The sequence below is a fragment of the Dasypus novemcinctus genome, chromosome 24, assembly GCF_030445035.2.
Source record: "Dasypus novemcinctus isolate mDasNov1 chromosome 24, mDasNov1.1.hap2, whole genome shotgun sequence".
Taxonomy (NCBI): Eukaryota; Metazoa; Chordata; class Mammalia; order Cingulata; family Dasypodidae; genus Dasypus; species Dasypus novemcinctus.
The window spans coordinates 10,459,386-10,478,342 of record NC_080696.1 but is presented as its reverse complement, the minus strand read 5'-3'; the positions used below and the strand labels follow the sequence as shown (position 1 = coordinate 10,478,342).

The 18,957-nt window shown below is 41.7% G+C and overlaps 1 protein-coding gene and 1 long non-coding RNA gene across 5 annotated transcripts in view; one reads left to right on the top strand and one right to left on the bottom strand.

Annotated features, from left to right (window-relative positions):
- BTBD3 (BTB domain containing 3) overlaps positions 1 to 16,534 on the bottom strand; it is a 33,607-nt gene extending 17,073 nt beyond the window's left edge. The window contains exon 1 of one of the 4 annotated variants that reach the window (XM_012526482.4): positions 16,373 to 16,534. Coding sequence is in view for 1 of the 4 variants with exons in the window: in XM_004461825.4 (XP_004461882.2) it covers positions 14,832 to 14,940 (109 nt within the window). In the remaining 3 variants the exon portion in view is untranslated. Of the gene's footprint in view, positions 1 to 2,486; positions 2,616 to 14,831; positions 15,144 to 16,372 lie in introns of those variants that run through there. The other 3 variants (XM_004461825.4, XM_058287564.2, XM_058287565.2) reach the window with 3 other exon arrangements.
- A 19-nt stretch (positions 16,535 to 16,553) lies between these two features.
- On the top strand, positions 16,554 to 18,454 carry LOC131275894 (uncharacterized). The gene is made up of 2 exons (XR_009183365.2): positions 16,554 to 16,907; positions 18,033 to 18,454. It is a non-coding gene; the product is annotated as an uncharacterized lncRNA (long non-coding RNA).
- Positions 18,455 to 18,957: the final 503 nt, after the last annotated feature.

Genomic DNA, 18,957 nt, shown 5'->3' with positions numbered 1-18,957 from the left:
AAGAAATAAATGGTCACCCTTTCTTTTCCAATGAGTACATGGGCTGAAAAGAACTCAGACCAACCCATAAACCACCAGAAATTCCATACCAGTCCTGATTATGAATGGTATTCCTAGTGTCACAGCCAAATTTCCCCAACATCACTCTTAGTGAAAACATTCTACAAGAAATACAAAAGGATTCCCAACTACAGGGTGTAAAAATAAATGCTTCTCTCCTATCCTTCAATTTACCACCTTCTTCTCCCCAAAAACCTGAAATGATACAAATTATCTTTGATTTTACATTTTTATTATTGTAAAATGAAAAACATAGGTTAGAAAAGCAAAACCAGAAAAAGACTCTTCAAGTCAATTCTTATTCTATCAAAACCACACAGAGGGAAGCGGATGTGGCTCAAGCAACTGGGCTCCTGTCTACCATACAGGAGGTCCTGGGTTCGATATCCAGGGCCTCCTGGTGAAGGCAAGCTGGCCCATGTGGCGAGCTGGCCCACAAGGAGGGTTGCCTTGCGCAGGAGTGATGGCCCACGTGGGAGTGCTAACCCATGCAGAAAGATGGCCCACGTGGAGAGATGGCGCAGCAAGGTGACTCGACAAAAAGAGACAAAGAAGAGAGATAATAAAAGACGCAGCAGACCAGGGAGCTGAGGTGGCGCAAGAGAATGACCAGCTCTCTCCCAATCTGGAAGGCCCCAGGATTGGTTCCTAGAGCTGGCTAATGAGAATATGAGCAGACACAGAAGAACACACAGCAAATAGACACAGAGAGCAGACAATGGAGGAAGGGGGGAGAAATAAATAAATGTTAAAAAAAAAAACACAGAGAAGACCAGTTGCCAATTTTATATTTTGACCATCATTATGCACATATCCACAAGGACCCCAATTATTATTTAATGAAGCACTTTCCTTCGTTTTTACAATGTCTGTGACTAGAATAGTTATTTTAGGCAAACAATGCAAGACCTAAAAATAAGAGGCCTTCTATACTGAGCAAAGTCTAAAAAATTTTGCTATAGGAAAACACACTTAAGTTTCTAACATACCTTCTTCTGGAGTAAATATCACCTTAGGAAAATGAAGAAATCATGTATATTTCTAAACTAAGTTACAATAATATTCCCTAAAAAATTTTCATGTAGAAATAGAAGTGTAAGACTTAGGATATTATAGAAACTAACTTCTGGCAAAAACTCAAAGTAATATCTGTTTTAAGTCCAAGTTTTAAAATATGTTTTATGCTACTTTTAATTAGCTTTAAAGTATACAAAATTCTCCCTGTTATGAAGGATGCAACATAAGGTTCGCTGTACTGTAAACGTTGGCGTAACCTTAAGTACATCAGCACCAAGTACCGCCGTGCGACTCCCTCCGTTTGCTTCGGGAAATCATTTGGCACTGAGGAAGCACTCCCTTGGTGCTTCCGTCCCTCATGCTGTTGGGACAGGAGCAACGGCGGGGGGGCGCTGTTCTTAACTAGCCAGCTTTATCCTGTGTGCTCAGAACTAAGAAAATATGGGATGCCAGGCAAAAATTCAATCCCAGTAATATACTCAGGTGGCTGTTTTCTTTTCTTTTTAATGAAGAGCTACTATACAAGAAGGTCAGTACTTGTACTGCCCAGAGGTATAAAATAAAACCTTTATTTGCTCATAAAACAATGTTCAAATAAGTCTCATTTGGAAAGTCAGGGCTATTCATAGAGACATGTTCTTAAATTTGGGTGTCCCTGACCTCTGTATCATGAAACAATAGGTAGATGGCATTTACATGTAGACCTGAACTCTAGTGAGCAGATTAAAAGCATTAAAGTCAAAATATAGCTTCAAAGAGTGGCAAAAACTACCAGTACTTTTTTTTTCTTTAAGTAACACAGAGAAGCACCCATTTCACCATGGCTAACAACTACAGTCTCATACAAGATTCAGGTAACGATGGTAGCTGGACCAGGCCAAAGAGAGCAGGACAGTCTCTTGAAAATGGTGATAAAAAGTCAGATCCGAGTCCAGTCTCACAGATCCTAAGGATTTCACTAACCAGCTAGCTCTAGAGATGTTCTAGTGGAGGAGCCCAGGCTGATGTCAGTATTTACTGAAGGTAACACACCCTTTTGTAAAATGTAAAGCACAGCTTCAACCAGTCTCATTTACTACGTGGCATGTGGCTCATCCACTCTGTGCTGTTTTCCTGAGCGGTCACAAGGAGAACTGAAGATGGTCTCTCCTGTTGCAGCAGCATGGCCGAGGAGCAGACAAGGCTCCCACCCAGAAAGAAGAGAAGACATCCCTATCTCGCCTTCCTCGGGGACAGGAAGGCCCAGGGCTGGCGGAGCCCCCTGTCCCTCCATGACCTTGGTTGACTTCACCATGACCAGCACTCTGTAGCCCCACAAACAAACGCGGCCACCACGTGCAGCCTCCACACCTCTGCTGGCGCCATCCTCACTGCCCTCTTTCCCACAGCCTTGCCTGGCAGAAACCTACCTACCCGTCGCTAAGCAACGCTCAGGTTGTCAGGTGCTTCCAGCCAGAGGAGGCTCCTTCTGCCCGCCCAGCACAGCACTTTGCTCATGTGCCACCTTGTCTGTGCTGCAGGACTAGACTGTGAGCTCTCCGAGGGCAGTCCGCCCATCCATGGATCCCCACACCTCCAGCAAGCGCTCACAGGCCCACAGAGCAGCAGGAAGGTGCAGGCTCCACCCGCAAACCATCTAGAACCCTCCAGAGCATTTGTGGAACACAACTGGTTCCAGGACAAAATGCTCAGAAACCAGATAAGCTTTAACTGGGCTCCAGGGGAAGGACCTAGACATCCACCAAGTGTCCTGAGGCTCTTCAGGGCACATCTAAGACAGACGTGGTATTTTCATACTGCATTCTTCTTGCAGCTAGTCCAACTGAAAAATACTGAAACTTGCCATAAAACAAGCCCCTACATGTGCTCAAAGCTAGGCTCTGCTTCACTAGAAGGCTAAAATGTCATATGTAGGTATTCACATACTCAAAGAGAAGGGTGGGTTAACCAGGGGCAGGACTTGGTTACCAGGACAAAGGTGCCTTTATCAACCAGTCTTATTTAATGGTCTGACATATTTATTTATAGCACCAGTAGAAAACTTTAGTGATTTAATGACCTGGAAAGTATGATAAGTTCTTAGTAATTCACATGAAAGGAGGAAAGTAGTCATATGAATAATAAAAAAAAAGGATAATTAAAAAGACTTTTATATGTGGCTTTGAAATGTGTTTCATCTGTACTCAACACAGAATGGATGAACTTCCACTGCATTAGACACTCCCAATCTTCAAATAAAGTACTAAAACAGGTTTGTGTATACAGGACTGAGTATATCTGAGTAGTTGAGAAACTCCCACCACCCCATAACTAGCCACACTGCCACGGCTGGGCAAGGTTCAATTTCAGGTTACTACAGAGCACAAACACAAGCAGAAATTTTCTACATGCACTTCTTACACATGTGAGACTCCGCTGCGCTCTTACCATGAAGAACCAGAGCATTAAGTACAAGCACTTGGGTTTTTAAAAAAATAAGTATTTCTCAAGTTTCATCTCTATGTATTCCCTTAAAATATAGGAATAATAAATGAAGATGATAACATTAATAGCCCAGTAACTGTGTATTATTGCTACAGCTAGGCTGGCATGTTTTGGGTTATAAAACTGTATTTTTTGGAAGGTAGGATGAGGTAAAAACAGTGTGTTGAGCTTGTTTGGCATGTGAGTGGTTTAAAAGCATGAAGAATTTTAAGGACTTTGAATTGCACTGTTAAGAAAGTATCTATTTGAAGTAGGCACAAGGGACTGAATCCCTCTGAAACCTCCTGTCCACCCAGAAACTTTGGGTGGTGGTGATCTATAACCAAAAGCCCTCAGAGGAGAGGCAATTTGCTTAAAACAGGAAAGCAAAGGTTTTCTCCAGGAGCTCCAGAGCACATAGACTGGTCCATAGCCTGGCTCTATAATTGTTTTTCTTTTCACTATTGATGCAAGTTGTTTGAAGATCACCCCATCTGAGCAGTCAAAGGCAATGAGCCACTGAAGGGCCAGTCTCCCTCTCTACCCTCCAAATGAGTGTGATGTAGGGATTTGGAAATGGCAGTGGAACAGCTTGGGTGAACGCAGTCCTTCGCTGTAACTAATACAGCTTCATGGAGAACCTCTGGGAGATCTAGCAGCAAAAATTGTTGATTTAGTAAACCCTGACCCTTTAGTATACACCTTTTTAATATTCTGCATGATGAAATGGACAGTTTGCATAAAACATTTCTGGTGAAATTGATAAAGGTGGTTGTCTTGAGGGGAAAAAAAACTGTGCAACTATTTGAGTTAGGAGACAAATCAGCAGCTTTTATCATGGAACACCATTGTTACTTGAAAGGACGAATGGCAAAATATGCTTGTTCAGACTTAGGTGTTTGGTAGACAGTTTCTCAAAAATGAATGAAGTGAACCTGTCACTTCAAGGAAAACTGACAAGCGTTTATTACTGATATAAAATTCAAGTCTTCAAACAAAAATTAGAATTTTGGATACCTTGATTATGTCACCATGAGTTGACAGCTTCCCGATACTTAAAGGACTGTTCTGATAGGATTGGTGGTAATAGTAAATGAATGTGATTTTTTAATATTGTATAATAAAACGTGAACATTTGGAAGATTTGCATAACTCAGGGAACCAATGTTTTCTAATGACAAAACATTGTTACAAAATCATGCAGGAGTAAAATGATCCATTTAAGACCAATGGATTTTAATATAACAGTACTATGAAAAGTTCACAGATAAGGTTTTAGATTTCTCATGGCAATTAACCTTTAAAAAACTACCAGTTATTAAGTTTTGGTGAGGTAGCAGAGAAGAATATCCACAAACATCTGAAAAGGCTATTTAAAAATGCTTTCTTTTCCAGCTACTTATCTGTGTGCAGCCAGATGTTTAGTTTAAATTGCTAAACTTTTCTCTTTTAATTTCAATTCTAGTAAAGATCAGTAGATATAATCCCCATAAACAAAAGTTCTCTGGGCTCTCAATAATTTTTAAAAGTATAAAAGGGTCCCAAGGCCAAAAAGTGTGTAAATGGCAATGCACAGCATTATAAGGAATTTGATTTTATTAGAAGTATGGTGGTAAGGTACCAAAAGATTTTCAAAAAGTTTCTTAAAAAAGAGAAATCTATAAATGATCAGAGCCAGGTTTTTATACATCCCTGCTTTCTGGTTTATTCTCTAAAAATCAATAATTCTCAGAGCATAATTCCCAACCATTCATTCCTGATTTTTTTTTTTTTTTGAGCATTAGGTAGACACAATGGGGGATACAAGGGCAAAATGACACTCTGTACCACAAAATTTAACAGCAGTCAAGGAGCATTTGTTCCTGACGTTGTATTGTTTCTGCCCAAACCCAGAAAATTCAGAATATAAGATGCAAGATCATTTCAACCGATACCCTTCTTTGTAGACCTTAAAAAAAAATGCATATTGAGTAGATGACTTCCCTAGAAAACATCACATAAATCAACAAGAAGTAAATATTACTCTCTGAAAATCTGCCTTCCCTTATATCACATTTCCTTAGAAGAATCAAAAGTAGTAACCCTTGCTGTTTCCCCAAAGGAGGAATGTTTAAGAGAATTTGTGGTTCATCTTTATCATTCATTTAGAACTATACAGAATCCACTACTCTCACATCCATTTTAAAGCCTCCCTATACACTATACCTATGTAGCATAGTACATGATACTATGCCCACATACTCACATACTATAATAGCAGAAAACAGTTTTTGTTGGAAATAAAGTTCAGCTTAGGATTTTTCAGTTCAGATGAAGGAAATATTTAATCTACCAGCAGCAACCTTTCTTTTAAAAATGGTGCTCTTCCTAAGGAGCTAGCATCCAAAGACTATCATTCTTTCATGCTTTAAAAAAAAAAATTAGAGGCTATGCATGTTCTCATAATTACTTCACACTTAACAACATTTTTATTATAGAAAGACTGTAAAGTCAAAATACATGTCATCCCCATTTTGAACATCTTATTTGCCTATAACCTAGCCCAAACACCATTCCTAACCCACACCCACCTAGGTCAAGTACATCATTTTCTGGTGATGATTTTGTGTATATGCCAGGAGCTATTTGCCTTCAACAGTTCAGGATCAATTTTGGCATTCTGGGGAGTATTTCACAGCAATGATAAGAGAAAACACTTAACAGAGTAACCCAGAATGTCAGGTAAACACAGGCTGATCTCACAGGTCCCCAAAAATAATTACTCAATAATATTACCCTAATGTGAAGATCTATTCACGCAAATAAAGAAGTTGTACAGCATTTATTAAAAAGGTGTTGAATCATCTGGGGGAGGGGTGGGGAAGTCTTCCACGAGAGGTGGACTGACTGCAGAAATCGGGCAGAGGACAGACAGCGCTCCATCTCCCAAGGCCACGAGAGAGAGCGCCCCCTACCAGCATCGCTGGGGTGGGAGAGGAGGATAGGGGTAGCCAAGAGGAAGGAAGAGCTTGTAACACAGCTTGGGAGGTGGCCGGAACCTGCATCTTGAGCAGAAGGAAGTGCTTCTGGGGAGCGTCTCACCATTTTTAATGTTGACAATAAGTTAATTCTGGGATAAAATGTCTACTATAACCCTAATTAAAAACTTTATCATTTTTCAGATTTTCTAGGAATGTAGATGCTATTCCCCCAATAACACATATAAATGTGGTCTGACTTATTACACTCAACTTTTCACTACATTTTCCATGAGCAAATGTAGAACTGTAAAAACAAAGTATGTTTTCCTACTGGACTATTCATTAATTGCCAAAACTGAGGGAAACTTTCCGATTCAGTAGCATAAGGTAGGTTGATGCTTTCCAATTAGTCTTGATCAAAAGTACTGTTTAGGGTTCAATATAAAAATGTGAACTGTGGTATTTTCAAAAGAATGAGTCTTCACAGTAACAAATTGCAGATACAATGCTAATCAGAATTTCAAAGGCAAGACAAATTCATCAGGTGGATGCATTCAGAATGGTTATGCCCACGAAATTTTATTTCTAATATATATGGTCATTGTGGTGAAAACTTCATACTCTCTAATTGAATATGGGGCTGCCATTGCTCATATATTATTAGTACTGAAATATTAAGTGGAGGTAAAACACATACTTAACTAGATATGCCTTGAAGGAAAAATAATTGGAGAAATTGAAGAAAATGTTGCATTTTTGTGTGTTTAGGTACCAGATGTTGGATTTATGCATTTCTAGATATATATACATCATGGTTTGTTTTATTTTTCACTCTTTCTATTCTTTGGCTGCTTAAACTATCTAAAATAATCTTGTACTTGCAAATGACACCACTTATTTGCACAGCAATTGCCAAGAGTACAAATCACACAAATATTCCTTGCTTTATTTAAGAAGAAAAAGGAGTCTGATGTTTTTGAGATATTCTTGGATTTGAAGGGCACAAAAAGGAGACTCAAGAAACATTATAAACAAAATGTATTAAAATGACAGATCTAATGATTGCTGTAGGGATGACTTGCAAAGGACTCTTGTCCCAGAAACAAAGAGCTGAGATCCTTTGATTTTGTAAATTGAGTATCACATTCAATTACATGCCTCTCTCTGGCTCTCATGAGCTGCAAAATAACCCTCAGAGGGTAAAAGTCTCAAGGGGGACATGAGAGGTGACAGAACATATAAGGTGATAATGACAGAGACTAGTGAGATGTGTGCTATATGGCAACCAGATCAGAAACAGTATCAGTAGGAGGACCTTGCAGGAAAATGGACTATTTGCAGTTTAACATAAAGAAGAACATTTCCAATAATGAGAAACGCCCAAGGATGGAATAAGCTGATTCAAAGAATGGGGAGCCCTGCACTGCTAAAGACGCTTGGGTCTATGTCACACAGTAATTTGGTGAAGATAATGCTTCTACAATGCTTGATCAAAAACATGAGATTTTACCACCATGTAGGCAAAGAATGGGGGTAGGAGAAGAGGTTATCCACAAAGGAAAAGAAATCAAGATGGTCATAGACATTTCCTCTAAAAAGGAAATACCAGGAAACAAATAGCTACAAAAATTTGAGGACTTTTCCATTTACCCAAACTCCCTTCCACACATGAAGATGCACAAAAGCCACTCTGTATCTACTTGGTCTAGAACATAGAACACTACAAGTAGACCATCCCTGGCATCGTTGAAAGAAATTACTTGAGAACATCATACATAACTGGAATGAGGAATAAAATTAAAAGTCACAAGAAAGGAACATGTGGCAAACCAAAGAACTGGCATTAAAATTAGAATTTAATCTCAAATTGCTATAAATATGGATACAAGATTGAAGCAAATGACACTAAGCATTTTAGAAGGACAAATTTAAATGTGGAAAATGTGTAATATATAGTCTCTAAGCCAAATTTCAGATGAGAACAAAAAGTAGTCAGTGAAAAGAGCTTGGGGGAAAAAAATCACAGTAGAAATCAACTCCCTGTCTACTTAACATAGGCGTGTTCTATTGACCAGAGAAATAGAGAATAAAGAAAACTTTTGAATAGCTTACCAATAAGTACTAGAATTAAAAATAGGCTACTTGTCAATCACTAGAGAAGGTAGAAGATAAAACAGAAAAGAAAGGAAATAGCAAGAACACATAAAAAGTAAACAAACTGTTATACTTTACTTTAAGAAACTGACATTTGCAGATGGTTAATGAATAAAATACAGGAAAATACGTATCAGGCATTTAAATATTTTGAAAAGCTCTCCAGTGTTACCACTGTCCACTCTTCATTAAAAACTGAAATCAAAAGAGCACAGATTCAAAAATACAAGTCACATCATTCAGATGTAAATGCGGCAGTTGGTTAGCTTTTTTTTGACAGTTAAGTGATCTGGTCCTACACATTGCTACACATTGCAGCACTTTACTGATAGTATCTTACTTAATCCTCATATCCACTCTCTATATTAACTCCATTATAAATTATTACACGTTCTGGAACTTCTCTGTTACTTGTGGGTACACGTCTCAGTGTTAGATTTACAAATGCCAAAGCAATATACATATGTTGCCTTATGAAAAGCTCAGCAAAGAAAAGAAGGTAGATTATATTCATTCATTCATAAATATTCATCACCTTCTATGTAGCAGGTGCTGTTCTAGGTGCTTGGGACACATTAATGAACAAACAAAATAATATATGCCCTCCAGGAACTTATATTCTAATAGGGTTGGAGGAGAGAGTGGCAATTTACAAATAGTAAAGTAAGTATATTATCTAGTAACTGAGAAAAGACAATGTTGATGCCAAGGAAAAAGAAAAAGCAGAACACTCTAAGAGGGATATGGGGTGCAGCTTACAAGTATAAAGAGGGTGGATCTCCCTGACAAGGTGATATTTTAGTAAGACTTGAAGGAACTGAGAGTAGCTATGAATAATTGGGGGGGGGGGGGCGATATTACAGACAGGGAAAACAGCTCAAAGGCCTAAAGGTGGGAATGTGCCTGCCATGTTTGTTTTCAAAGAAGAGAGAGGAGGAAAGGATGCTCCAGTGGAGAGCAGGAGAGAGAGGCAATAGAAAGGTCAGTTAGAGAGAGGCAGACTGTGTAGGACTTTGTGAATCATTCTAAGGAATCTGGCTTTTATTCTGAGGGAGATGGGAAGTCACTGCAGGATTTTAAACATGATCTGACTTGTTTATAAAATTCACACTGGTTGTGAGGTTTACAATAAATTACAGGGCAGCCAGGCAAGTAGACAGGAGACCAATTATTCGTTGGGAAGCCACTGCACTAACCCAGGCAGGAGACAGTGGGCAGCTGGACAAGGGTGCAACAGTAAAGATGGAAAAACCAACTGAAATCTGGATTCATTTTGAAGGCAGGATTCTGGGTACATTCTGAAAACAGAGCAACAAGATTTGCAGACAGACTGGACGTAGACTGGGAGAGAAAGAGACGCATCAAATGACTGCACGGTTTTTGGCTTTATTAACCTGAAGAATGAAGCTGCCATCAATCAAAATAGAGCAGGCTGCAGGTGGAGCCAGTATTCAGGGGAAGATCAGAAATTCAGTTAGGTCCTGTTAAAATTGAGGTGTTTTTTATACATTCAAGCGGAGACGTCAAACAAGCAGCTGAATATACAAGCTGGGAATTTAAGAAAGATGTCTGACCTGGAAATACAGTCTTCAACAGTTACGTGGTATTCTATTAAAGCCTTGTGACCATTTGTGACAAAGTCTGACAAGGACTGAATCCTGGGTACTCCAAATTATAGGCTACTGATAAGACAAAAAACAGCCCAAATTTAAAAAGGAAGAAGAAAAAAGCCTGTGGGATCCTCAAAATCAAATAAAGAAAGTATATAAAAGAAGAGAGAATGATCAATTATATCAAGTGCTGCCAACAGGTAAATGACTGTTTTGTTTAGCTACCTGGAAAAATATTTTCCTTTGAAAAAGCCCTGCTGACTGCCTCTTCCCACCCCACCCAAGAAGGCATCACTATGTACTGAACAGGATGTCCTATTTCAATCTTCTAAGGAACTGAATTTGTTTTTCTAAAGAATTACCCAAAAGAAAGGGTTTAACTTCAACTTAATACCTGGGAATCACATCAGTAGAGTTGATAAGAAACCTCAATGCGATGCTGAAAGTCATTCGCTAACAGCCAATTCTCGTCCCTTAAAAATACATATATATATCCAGATAAGTTGGAAATAAGATAGATTTCTTTTGTCCTGTTGAGGAACTATCATAAACCAATAGCTAATATTGTACCACAGTTTTTCCTATTAAAATAAAGAATATGAGTTTGTATATTATTGGCCATACTTAATTGATCATAATGTTCCCGAAGCATTTTATAACATTCCACAATGCTAACTCCAATGCAAACTACCATAAAGCTAAAAGAAAAGGTATAATTACTAGAATGAAACAGACACTGGTGCCATAATCTGCAAGTGATTACATAGCTAGAAATCCTGAGAGAAAAAACTGCAAATTCTCAGTGTAAATAATGCTACAGTATGTGTTCATCAATTTTAACAAATGTACCACACTAACAAAAGATGATGCTAATATGAGAAAGTGGGGGGGAATGAGGGGCATATGGGAATCCCCTGTATTATTTATGTAATCTAAAGTATCTTTTAAAATAAAAACTTTAAAAAAGAATTACTAAATAAAAATATTCAACATAAGAAAAGAACAAGATATAAAATAAATACACAAAAATAAAGCAACCATTTTATATCAACAATAGTCAATTTGAAGAACCATCTCAACAGCAACAAAAAAGAGAAATACCTACGAAGAACCCTAACAGGAAATTCATGGGCTTAGATGACATAACAAAACTCAGCCAAGAGATGAAAGGTCTAAAAACTCTTAACGTCCCTCAGCAGGAACACTGACTACTCTAAAGACCAAAGGACCAAAATGCAACCCAGCTGGTATTCTTTAGTTCTAAGGATTCATCTAGAGAGGCTTCCAGGTTAAGACTGGAGGTTTAATATACACATATCCAATTACGCCCTCCCTACTTAAACCCTACTAACGTGACAGAAAAGAGATCTTTCTAGAAGACACAGAGACCCAATGACTTGAAGAACTGGAGAAGAGACTACAACAAAATCAAGTGTAAAGCATATGGACAAGTGGCAACTGTCTGAGCAGATCTGAAAAAGCAGAAAGCTAAACCAGCAGTGGGGAAAGTGCTCCAGTTTACTCAGCGTAATTCAATAATTCACAAAGAGCTCACCAAGTGGGGACAAAGGGTAACTGGCTAAATAAGGTTAGCAAAGGCTGATAAATGCCTAGATCCCTCCCTACCTCCTCACCGTACACCACTGGCCATGGAGACCTGTCTTCCAGAAGGTAAAACAGAGAACTCTTAGGAAACTGTGAGCGCATGGAACCTTCCCAGAAGTGAGTATACAAAGAAGACCCTGAGACCCCGGGCAGCTAGACCCCTTTACTCAGGCCTGGGCACTGGAAGAGCACACACTGATGAATCTGAACACCAGCCCAAGAGGAAAGACCCGCCAGCGAAAAACTGAGAAGGAGAAGTAAACTGGGAAGAATGGCTGAAGGGGGCCTAGGGGCAAAGGGAATGGTCAACCACATAACCTTTCAGTGCTCTTTTACTTTTAAAGCTAGATGCATGCACTAATTTAAAAATAATAATCTTATCTGAAAGGGCAGGTGAATATAATTATTATTTTTTTAAAAATAGTGGGACTTGCTATACCAGATATTTAGATATATTTTAAATCTAAATGAAAAAAGCTGTCTTTAATAATAGAAACCAATGTATAGATGAATAACACCTAAAACAAAAAACAGACCCCAAAATGGTCAAGACCTTAAAAACAAATAAAGGAAAGATCACAATTCAATACGGAAAGGGTGGACTATTTATTTAACAGTGCTGGTAGAATTGGCTAAGGGAAATGGGGAGCACTGCACAAGATCAATTCATAGCTGCATGTGATTATAATAAAAACCAAATATATTTCCAAATTTGTTGTTTCATTTACCTCAACTTTGGGCTTTCTAAGCATAAATGTTTACAAGGAAAAATCATAAAGGGCAAGACAGACCTAAATCACTTAAAAATGAAAATATGTTGCTATTTGGAAAAACAGCATAAAGAGAATTTTTTTAAATGAAGTACAGAAAAAAATCACAGCAAATGCAATCAAGGCACAATGCTCTTTATATAAAACAGGTATTCCATTTCTTTTTTTTTTAATCATAAATTAATGATAAAGTGGACAAAGTACCTAAACAGGCAACTCCCAAAGGGAAAAACAAACAAAAGGAACAAATTGCTAATCTCACTAGTAACCAAAAAACATAAATCAAAATAATAATAAGATCATGTTTTTGGAGAAAATGAGGAAAGATTAAACACTGAAGCACTGACACACTGTGGGGAGACCATAGAGTATGCAAGGCATTGTATCAGGGTATCAGCAATTAGGCAACACCCCTCAAGTCATAAAAGAGTTCTTCCCTGTCCCAGGAACTCTGCGGCCATAAATCTAGCTTTAGCATGTAACTATCTGACAGAGACATTTCCCCCAGCCCTGCCTGTGTCTGCTAGGACTTACTAAGCCTACTCTCCCCGCCAGCACCGGCCGAGGGCCTTCCTCAATTTGGTTCATTCCATCTCCCCAAAACTCTAAGGTGCAGCCACCAGTATTACCCCCATTTTATGGGTAAAAGAACAACAATTAAAGAACTAGGTAATTAAGGTCACTTAGCTAGGAAGTGGCTAAGCTAGGATTTGCACCTCAGTTTAATACCTATATTCTCAACCATTAAAGTTGGAAATTATATGTCAAACAATAGAAAACTAGTTAAACCAACCTTGGGATATCCATCATTAAAACCCTATTTCAAAGAAGTTTTAAGGGCACAGGAAATGTTCAAGATATAATGTTAAGTAAAAGGTCAGTATTTAAACTTGCAGATAAAAATAAAGCACCAACGTTTTTTTAAAAAGGTACCTACACAAGCAAATAAAAAGTGCCAAGTGGAAGCACATCACACATTAACAAGTGTTTACTTCAGGATGAAACGATTGTGATTTTTATTTTCTTAGTATTTTTAGGTAATTCCCAAAATATCTACAATGGGGATAACTTTCTTTTCAAATGTTTAAAGCCATAAATGCAAGAGAAATTTTCAACTGCAGTTGCTTAATTTGGGGAAAAAAAAAAAAAGGAGATATCAATAATTACATATTAAGGCACACTTACCAGGAATTTGTTTCTGGGTGACTAGATTGAAAGACACACTAATTGAGAAGGCCTACGAGTAAAATTAGTTAATGTGCCATAGAAAAAAGTTAAGAGGTTACTAACTTAGCAAAAGAGCCTTACTGTAGAACTAGGAGGTCCATCAAATAATGGAAGTTTCCACTATCATTATTCCATTCTCATAGAGTAAATGGGATAAAGAATTAGCCTTACAGAATTTGCTGGATAGCCCAGACAACTGCAATTTAACTAACACAAAAAAATGAGGAAAATCTGGATAAGAAAACCTCATCAGCTACCAACACATGCCCAGAATCATTGGAATCCTAAGGGCACTCTGGACTTGACTGACTGAATTCTGATTATTACCCAATAAACTTTGAAAGGTTCCACAAAATTAAACAAAAGCCTGAGACACGAAAATGGCACATTTCTGTACTGTTTTGTTCAGAACAGTTTTAACAATTCCTTGCTAGGCAAATGTAATTAGACCACTACGGAATATTAGTTTTAAGCAAAAAAGAATGAGCCATTTTTAAAACTGATCTGTTTATTTGAATGTGTGTGATGGGGAAGGAGTGTGTAGGTGAATTTGTAGACTATGCCTTTCCTTTATTAAGGTATAATATTTCAAGTGGTTTAACTTTATGTGAACAACTCTAGCCAGGTACTTTCTAGGAATAAAGCAATTTTGAAAAGCTGATGGTGACATTTTGACACAAATTATCAACTTTTCACTTTGGAAATTTCTTAAATATAAAAGGTCTTACTTAGGACTTGAGAGAAACGATGCATACAACTCTTAGGTCTGCGTGTCCCAAAGGAAAACTGCTCAGGAAGCTACTTTTCCAACTCATTTTGACACTCACAAGTTCTTCACTGCAAAGATTGGGAAGGAATGAATAATCCGGAGAGAACATCGCTGCTAGCAGGATCACCCGATACAATTACACTGATCAAATGACTCTGTGCTAAGAAAACCTGGAAGTAAACGTGTCCCCCTTTACCTGCGCTGAGGCAAAGAACTGAGTGATTTATATTCTTCAGAACAGAGTCCTTCTCAGAAAGCCGAAGGTAGGAGATCTCGCCCACTTCCCCCGGAGGACCGGTTGCCATGGGAACAGGCTGTAACCCTTTGGAGGCTACAATTTTTGGAAAGTACAATTTGGGAGAGGGAGACCCTCCGGGAAGCTGGGGGAGGGCCAGAGAGGGCTCCGGCGAGGCTTTAAAAAGCGGGGAGGGGAGTAAGTCCTCGGCGGTGGCAGGTGGGCAGCAGAGGTAGCCGTGGCAACAGGAACCCGGAACACCCCTCGCACACTGCTCCGCGTGCGGGATGCCGTCGTAGTTCAGCTGAAGTTTGAGCCGTCTGAGGCGCTTCCCTCCCCGCCCGGTGGGACGCGTCACCCTCGGCGAGTTCCTGCCCGCGGACAAATGACCCCTCCATCGCAAGGTGGACGCCACTTGGCGAAGCCCGAGTCTCGGCCGTGCGGCCCCAGCCCGGCGGGCGCACGCCCGCCCGCCCCCTGGAACCCCCTGGAACCCCCTGGACCCCCCTGGGGGGCTCTGCAGTCCCGACGCGGCGACGTAACAGGCCCGCGGCGTCTGGGAAGCTCCCTAGGGGTTCTCCCGCGGAGCCAAGTTTGGGAACCACTGTATGTCGCGACTGGGCGAGGCGGCGGGGAGTGGGGAGAGAGAAATCCCCCTCATCTCCCTTTGTCTTTTTAAGGCTAGTCATCGAAAAGGCCGGCTTTCGGCGAGCACACGCGGGACAATAGGGTGCCTGATAAACGGGCAGCCCCGGCGTGCCCCAACAATACTTTCTTTGAGGTAAAAAAAAAAAAAAAGCCGTATAAGCCTTTTCTTCCTAGAGAACAGACATCCTTCTGACCAAAAAGCCAAACTTCTCCACCTATTCTAGGAGCGCCGGGGCCACCAACGCCGCGCACAACTTGGAGCACCAGCTCGAGCACGAGCAGGAAGGCGACCCCGCGGCGTCGTCCCCCTCCACCCCCGGGGGCCGGCCGCGCCGGGGCTGCGCGCCCCCGCGCTCTGTGGCCCGGGACCCCGGGACCCCGCGGGCAGCGACCCCCCAAAGTTACTTGGGGGAACTTTGCTCGCGTCTCCGGCCGCGCGCCTCACGGGCTGCGGGGCGCGGCCCCGGCTCCCTCCTGGCCGCCCCGGCTCCGCGGCCGCGCCCCCTGCCCAGACCCCGTTCTCCTCCCTCGGGGGTCGCGCGGCGCGCAGGCGCCCTTCGACCGGCCCGAGCCACGGCCGACCTCTCGGTCTTCCCCGGCCCCCCTCGGCCGCCGCTCGCCCCGCTCCATGGCCCGGGGCGCCGGAAGGGCCCGGCACGCTCCGACCGCCGCGCCCCTTAAGCCGCGGCGCGGCCGGAGCGAGGAGCCCGGGCGCGCCCGCACGCCCCGGCTGCAGCCCGCGACCCCGGCCCGGCCCCTCTAGCCCGCGGCCGGGCGCGCGCCCCTGGCCGGTCGGCCCGGCGCTGCGCACGCGCGGAGGCTCCCGCCTGCCCGTTCGCGGCGCCCTCACTCACCGCCCGCGCTCCTCCGCGCCTCGGCCGACGCCGCTCGCCACCCCGGCCCGGTGCCCGCTCCTCAGACCCCGGCCCGGGCACTCGGGGATCCAGCGCCCGGCGGGCTCGGCGGGCACCCGCACGCAGGGCACGCTCCGCGGGGACGCGCGCGCGCGCCCGGGCGCCGGGAGCGGGAGCTGCCGCCTGGAAGCGCGCCCAGAGGCGGCCCTGGATACGGGGCATGCGCAGTGGCAACCCCTCGCTGAGGTCCGGCAGCGCTGGGCGGGGGCCCTGGACCCATGGAGAGGAGGAAGATAGATGAAGGGAGGCCAGAAATTCCCCCCAGGGGAGGCGCCTTCGCCTTTGTCCCACAAAGTGCAGATTTCTTCTCTGTTTCATTCATCAATTAGTGTAGTAAACACTTACTGAGCACTTACTAGGTCAGAGCCGCTGTGCGGGGTACAGGGCATCCTCGAAAGTGGCTCCAGATTGCACTTGGCTTTGGGATTCCTTGTCGAGCACTGAGTCCAGCCCGCTCTTCGCACAAATGAGCAGGGTGAGCACATAGACATCACGCAGTGCCTGAAACTGCAAACTTTAATCACACTCTTAAGAGACTGGAAGGAGAGATGCTTTTTGTTGGGGTGATCCTAAAAGGCTACTTTGAGAAACCTGGAAGGATAGGCAGAATTGGAATGAGAAGATAAGTTCATCTCAGGAGAAAAGAGAACACAAAGGCATAGTAACAAAAAGATCAAAAAATATGTGAGCCCAGGAACCCTCTTTTAAGGGACCATTTTAACACGAGTGTGTTGGTCATAATGAGGGTGAAAACGGTGGCTGGATGGGTACTTGAAGCTTATCTAGAAATGATCTTTAATAGCCCAAAATTCCTGCTTTATTCAGTGAGTAATTGGAAGGCACCGAAGATTTGGGGATGAGTTTAATGGTTTGAGTGAAAACAGAACATAGTAGCATAAAGACAAAGATCCAGACACTAGAAATGTTTTAACTGTTGTAGGTAAGAGCGAGTAGGATCCTAACTTCAAGTGTTGTCATGGGAAATGGAAAGAATGGAAGTTTCCAGAGATGGTGAAGAGCAGTATGATTGGGAAGCTTTGTCACTGCCTCTTTCAGAGTAGGCCTATTTAACATGAACCCTCATTAGATTAGATCATCCTACTTTGTGAATGTTTATTAGTGAGTAAACTAGGTCTATACAACATAAAGGTATGGTCACTAAATGCTTCTTTCAGTATGAATCTGGCTTTGGAAGAGCTTATTTCTGCTCATTTGAAAAACTGTTCATTTGAGAGAGAGTATGATATAGTGAAAGACACGTGAGCTTTGAAACACAAAAACCCATTTAACAGGTAATACGCTTTGTCATCTTGGGGACATTACAGAACATCTGTGAGCCTTAGTAAGTTCATCTGTAACATGAGATCATAATATTTACCTTGCAAGGTTATGAAGATTAAGTAAATCAATTCTCATCTGAAAAATAAGGGTTATATTTGATAACTAGAAAATACACTTACTAAAAGTTCTTCACCTAAGTGACTCTGGATTGTCCCAGACATCACTGAGATCATTTTCCATTAATCTAATTTTAGAAATTTACTCTTTCTTCTTAGTTCCCTGAAGGCTATTAACCAGAACTTCTCACTTCTGCTTACAGGAATAAGATTACATCTTAAAGCAAAACCAGACTGAGTGGTGTCAGGAGTACCTAATGACCCAGTAAATCTGTAACTTTCCTCAGAGACAAAAAAGCTTGACGCTGTTGAGCAGTGGGCTGAGAAAGGAGTCATGGAGACCTTGTGGCCAGGCAATATTTAAACTGTGCTTAATTAGCCGCTGAAACCGAGCACTAGTAGAACGTGCTTGAGACAATGCAGGACTGAGAAATTGCACATACCCTCGTCACAAAACTCCTGGAAGATGGAACCTTATCACTTGGTTTTCTTTCACTCGGTTTTCTTCTGCCACCTCTTTCTTTGCCTACAAAAACCCTAGTTCCCGTTCTCACTTTGAACTGGTTTGAGGACGACCCCCCCAGTTCCTTGCTTGTGCATTCGCAATAAATCCCCTTCTCACTGAGAGATGCGTTTCTCCTTTGTGGCACTGGCTCAGGTGGGCCTTTCTATTGAAAACAGTCGTGCTTACCGTCTTTAATTTCTGAGGTAATGAAAAAATTAAATTGAAGTGAATAAAGCATCCAGCACAATAGGGTCTGAATAAATGGCAACTATTATGAGACCACCAGAGGCAAAAACCAAGAAGGGAGAGTCTGGATATTGGTACTTGGAAAGCATTTTCTTTGTTCATTAAGCAATAATACTAAATTTTAAAAACTGATGAAAAAGGTAAAAGAAAATTTTGATCTTCCTAGCTCTGACACACTGAAGAGGCGATAAGTACATTTGTGTATTTTAATTACATGCAAAAAATGCCCCAGCTGGCTATGAATTAAAGACCGACCCTAGCTGTGTCCTAGAACATTAAACGTGCAAAGCAGAGGCACAAATTCACGTCTGAACAGTTTGTTCCAAGTGAAGTTCCAGTTCAACCCACTCAACTTGGTGCTAGGAAGGAGAAGCCTA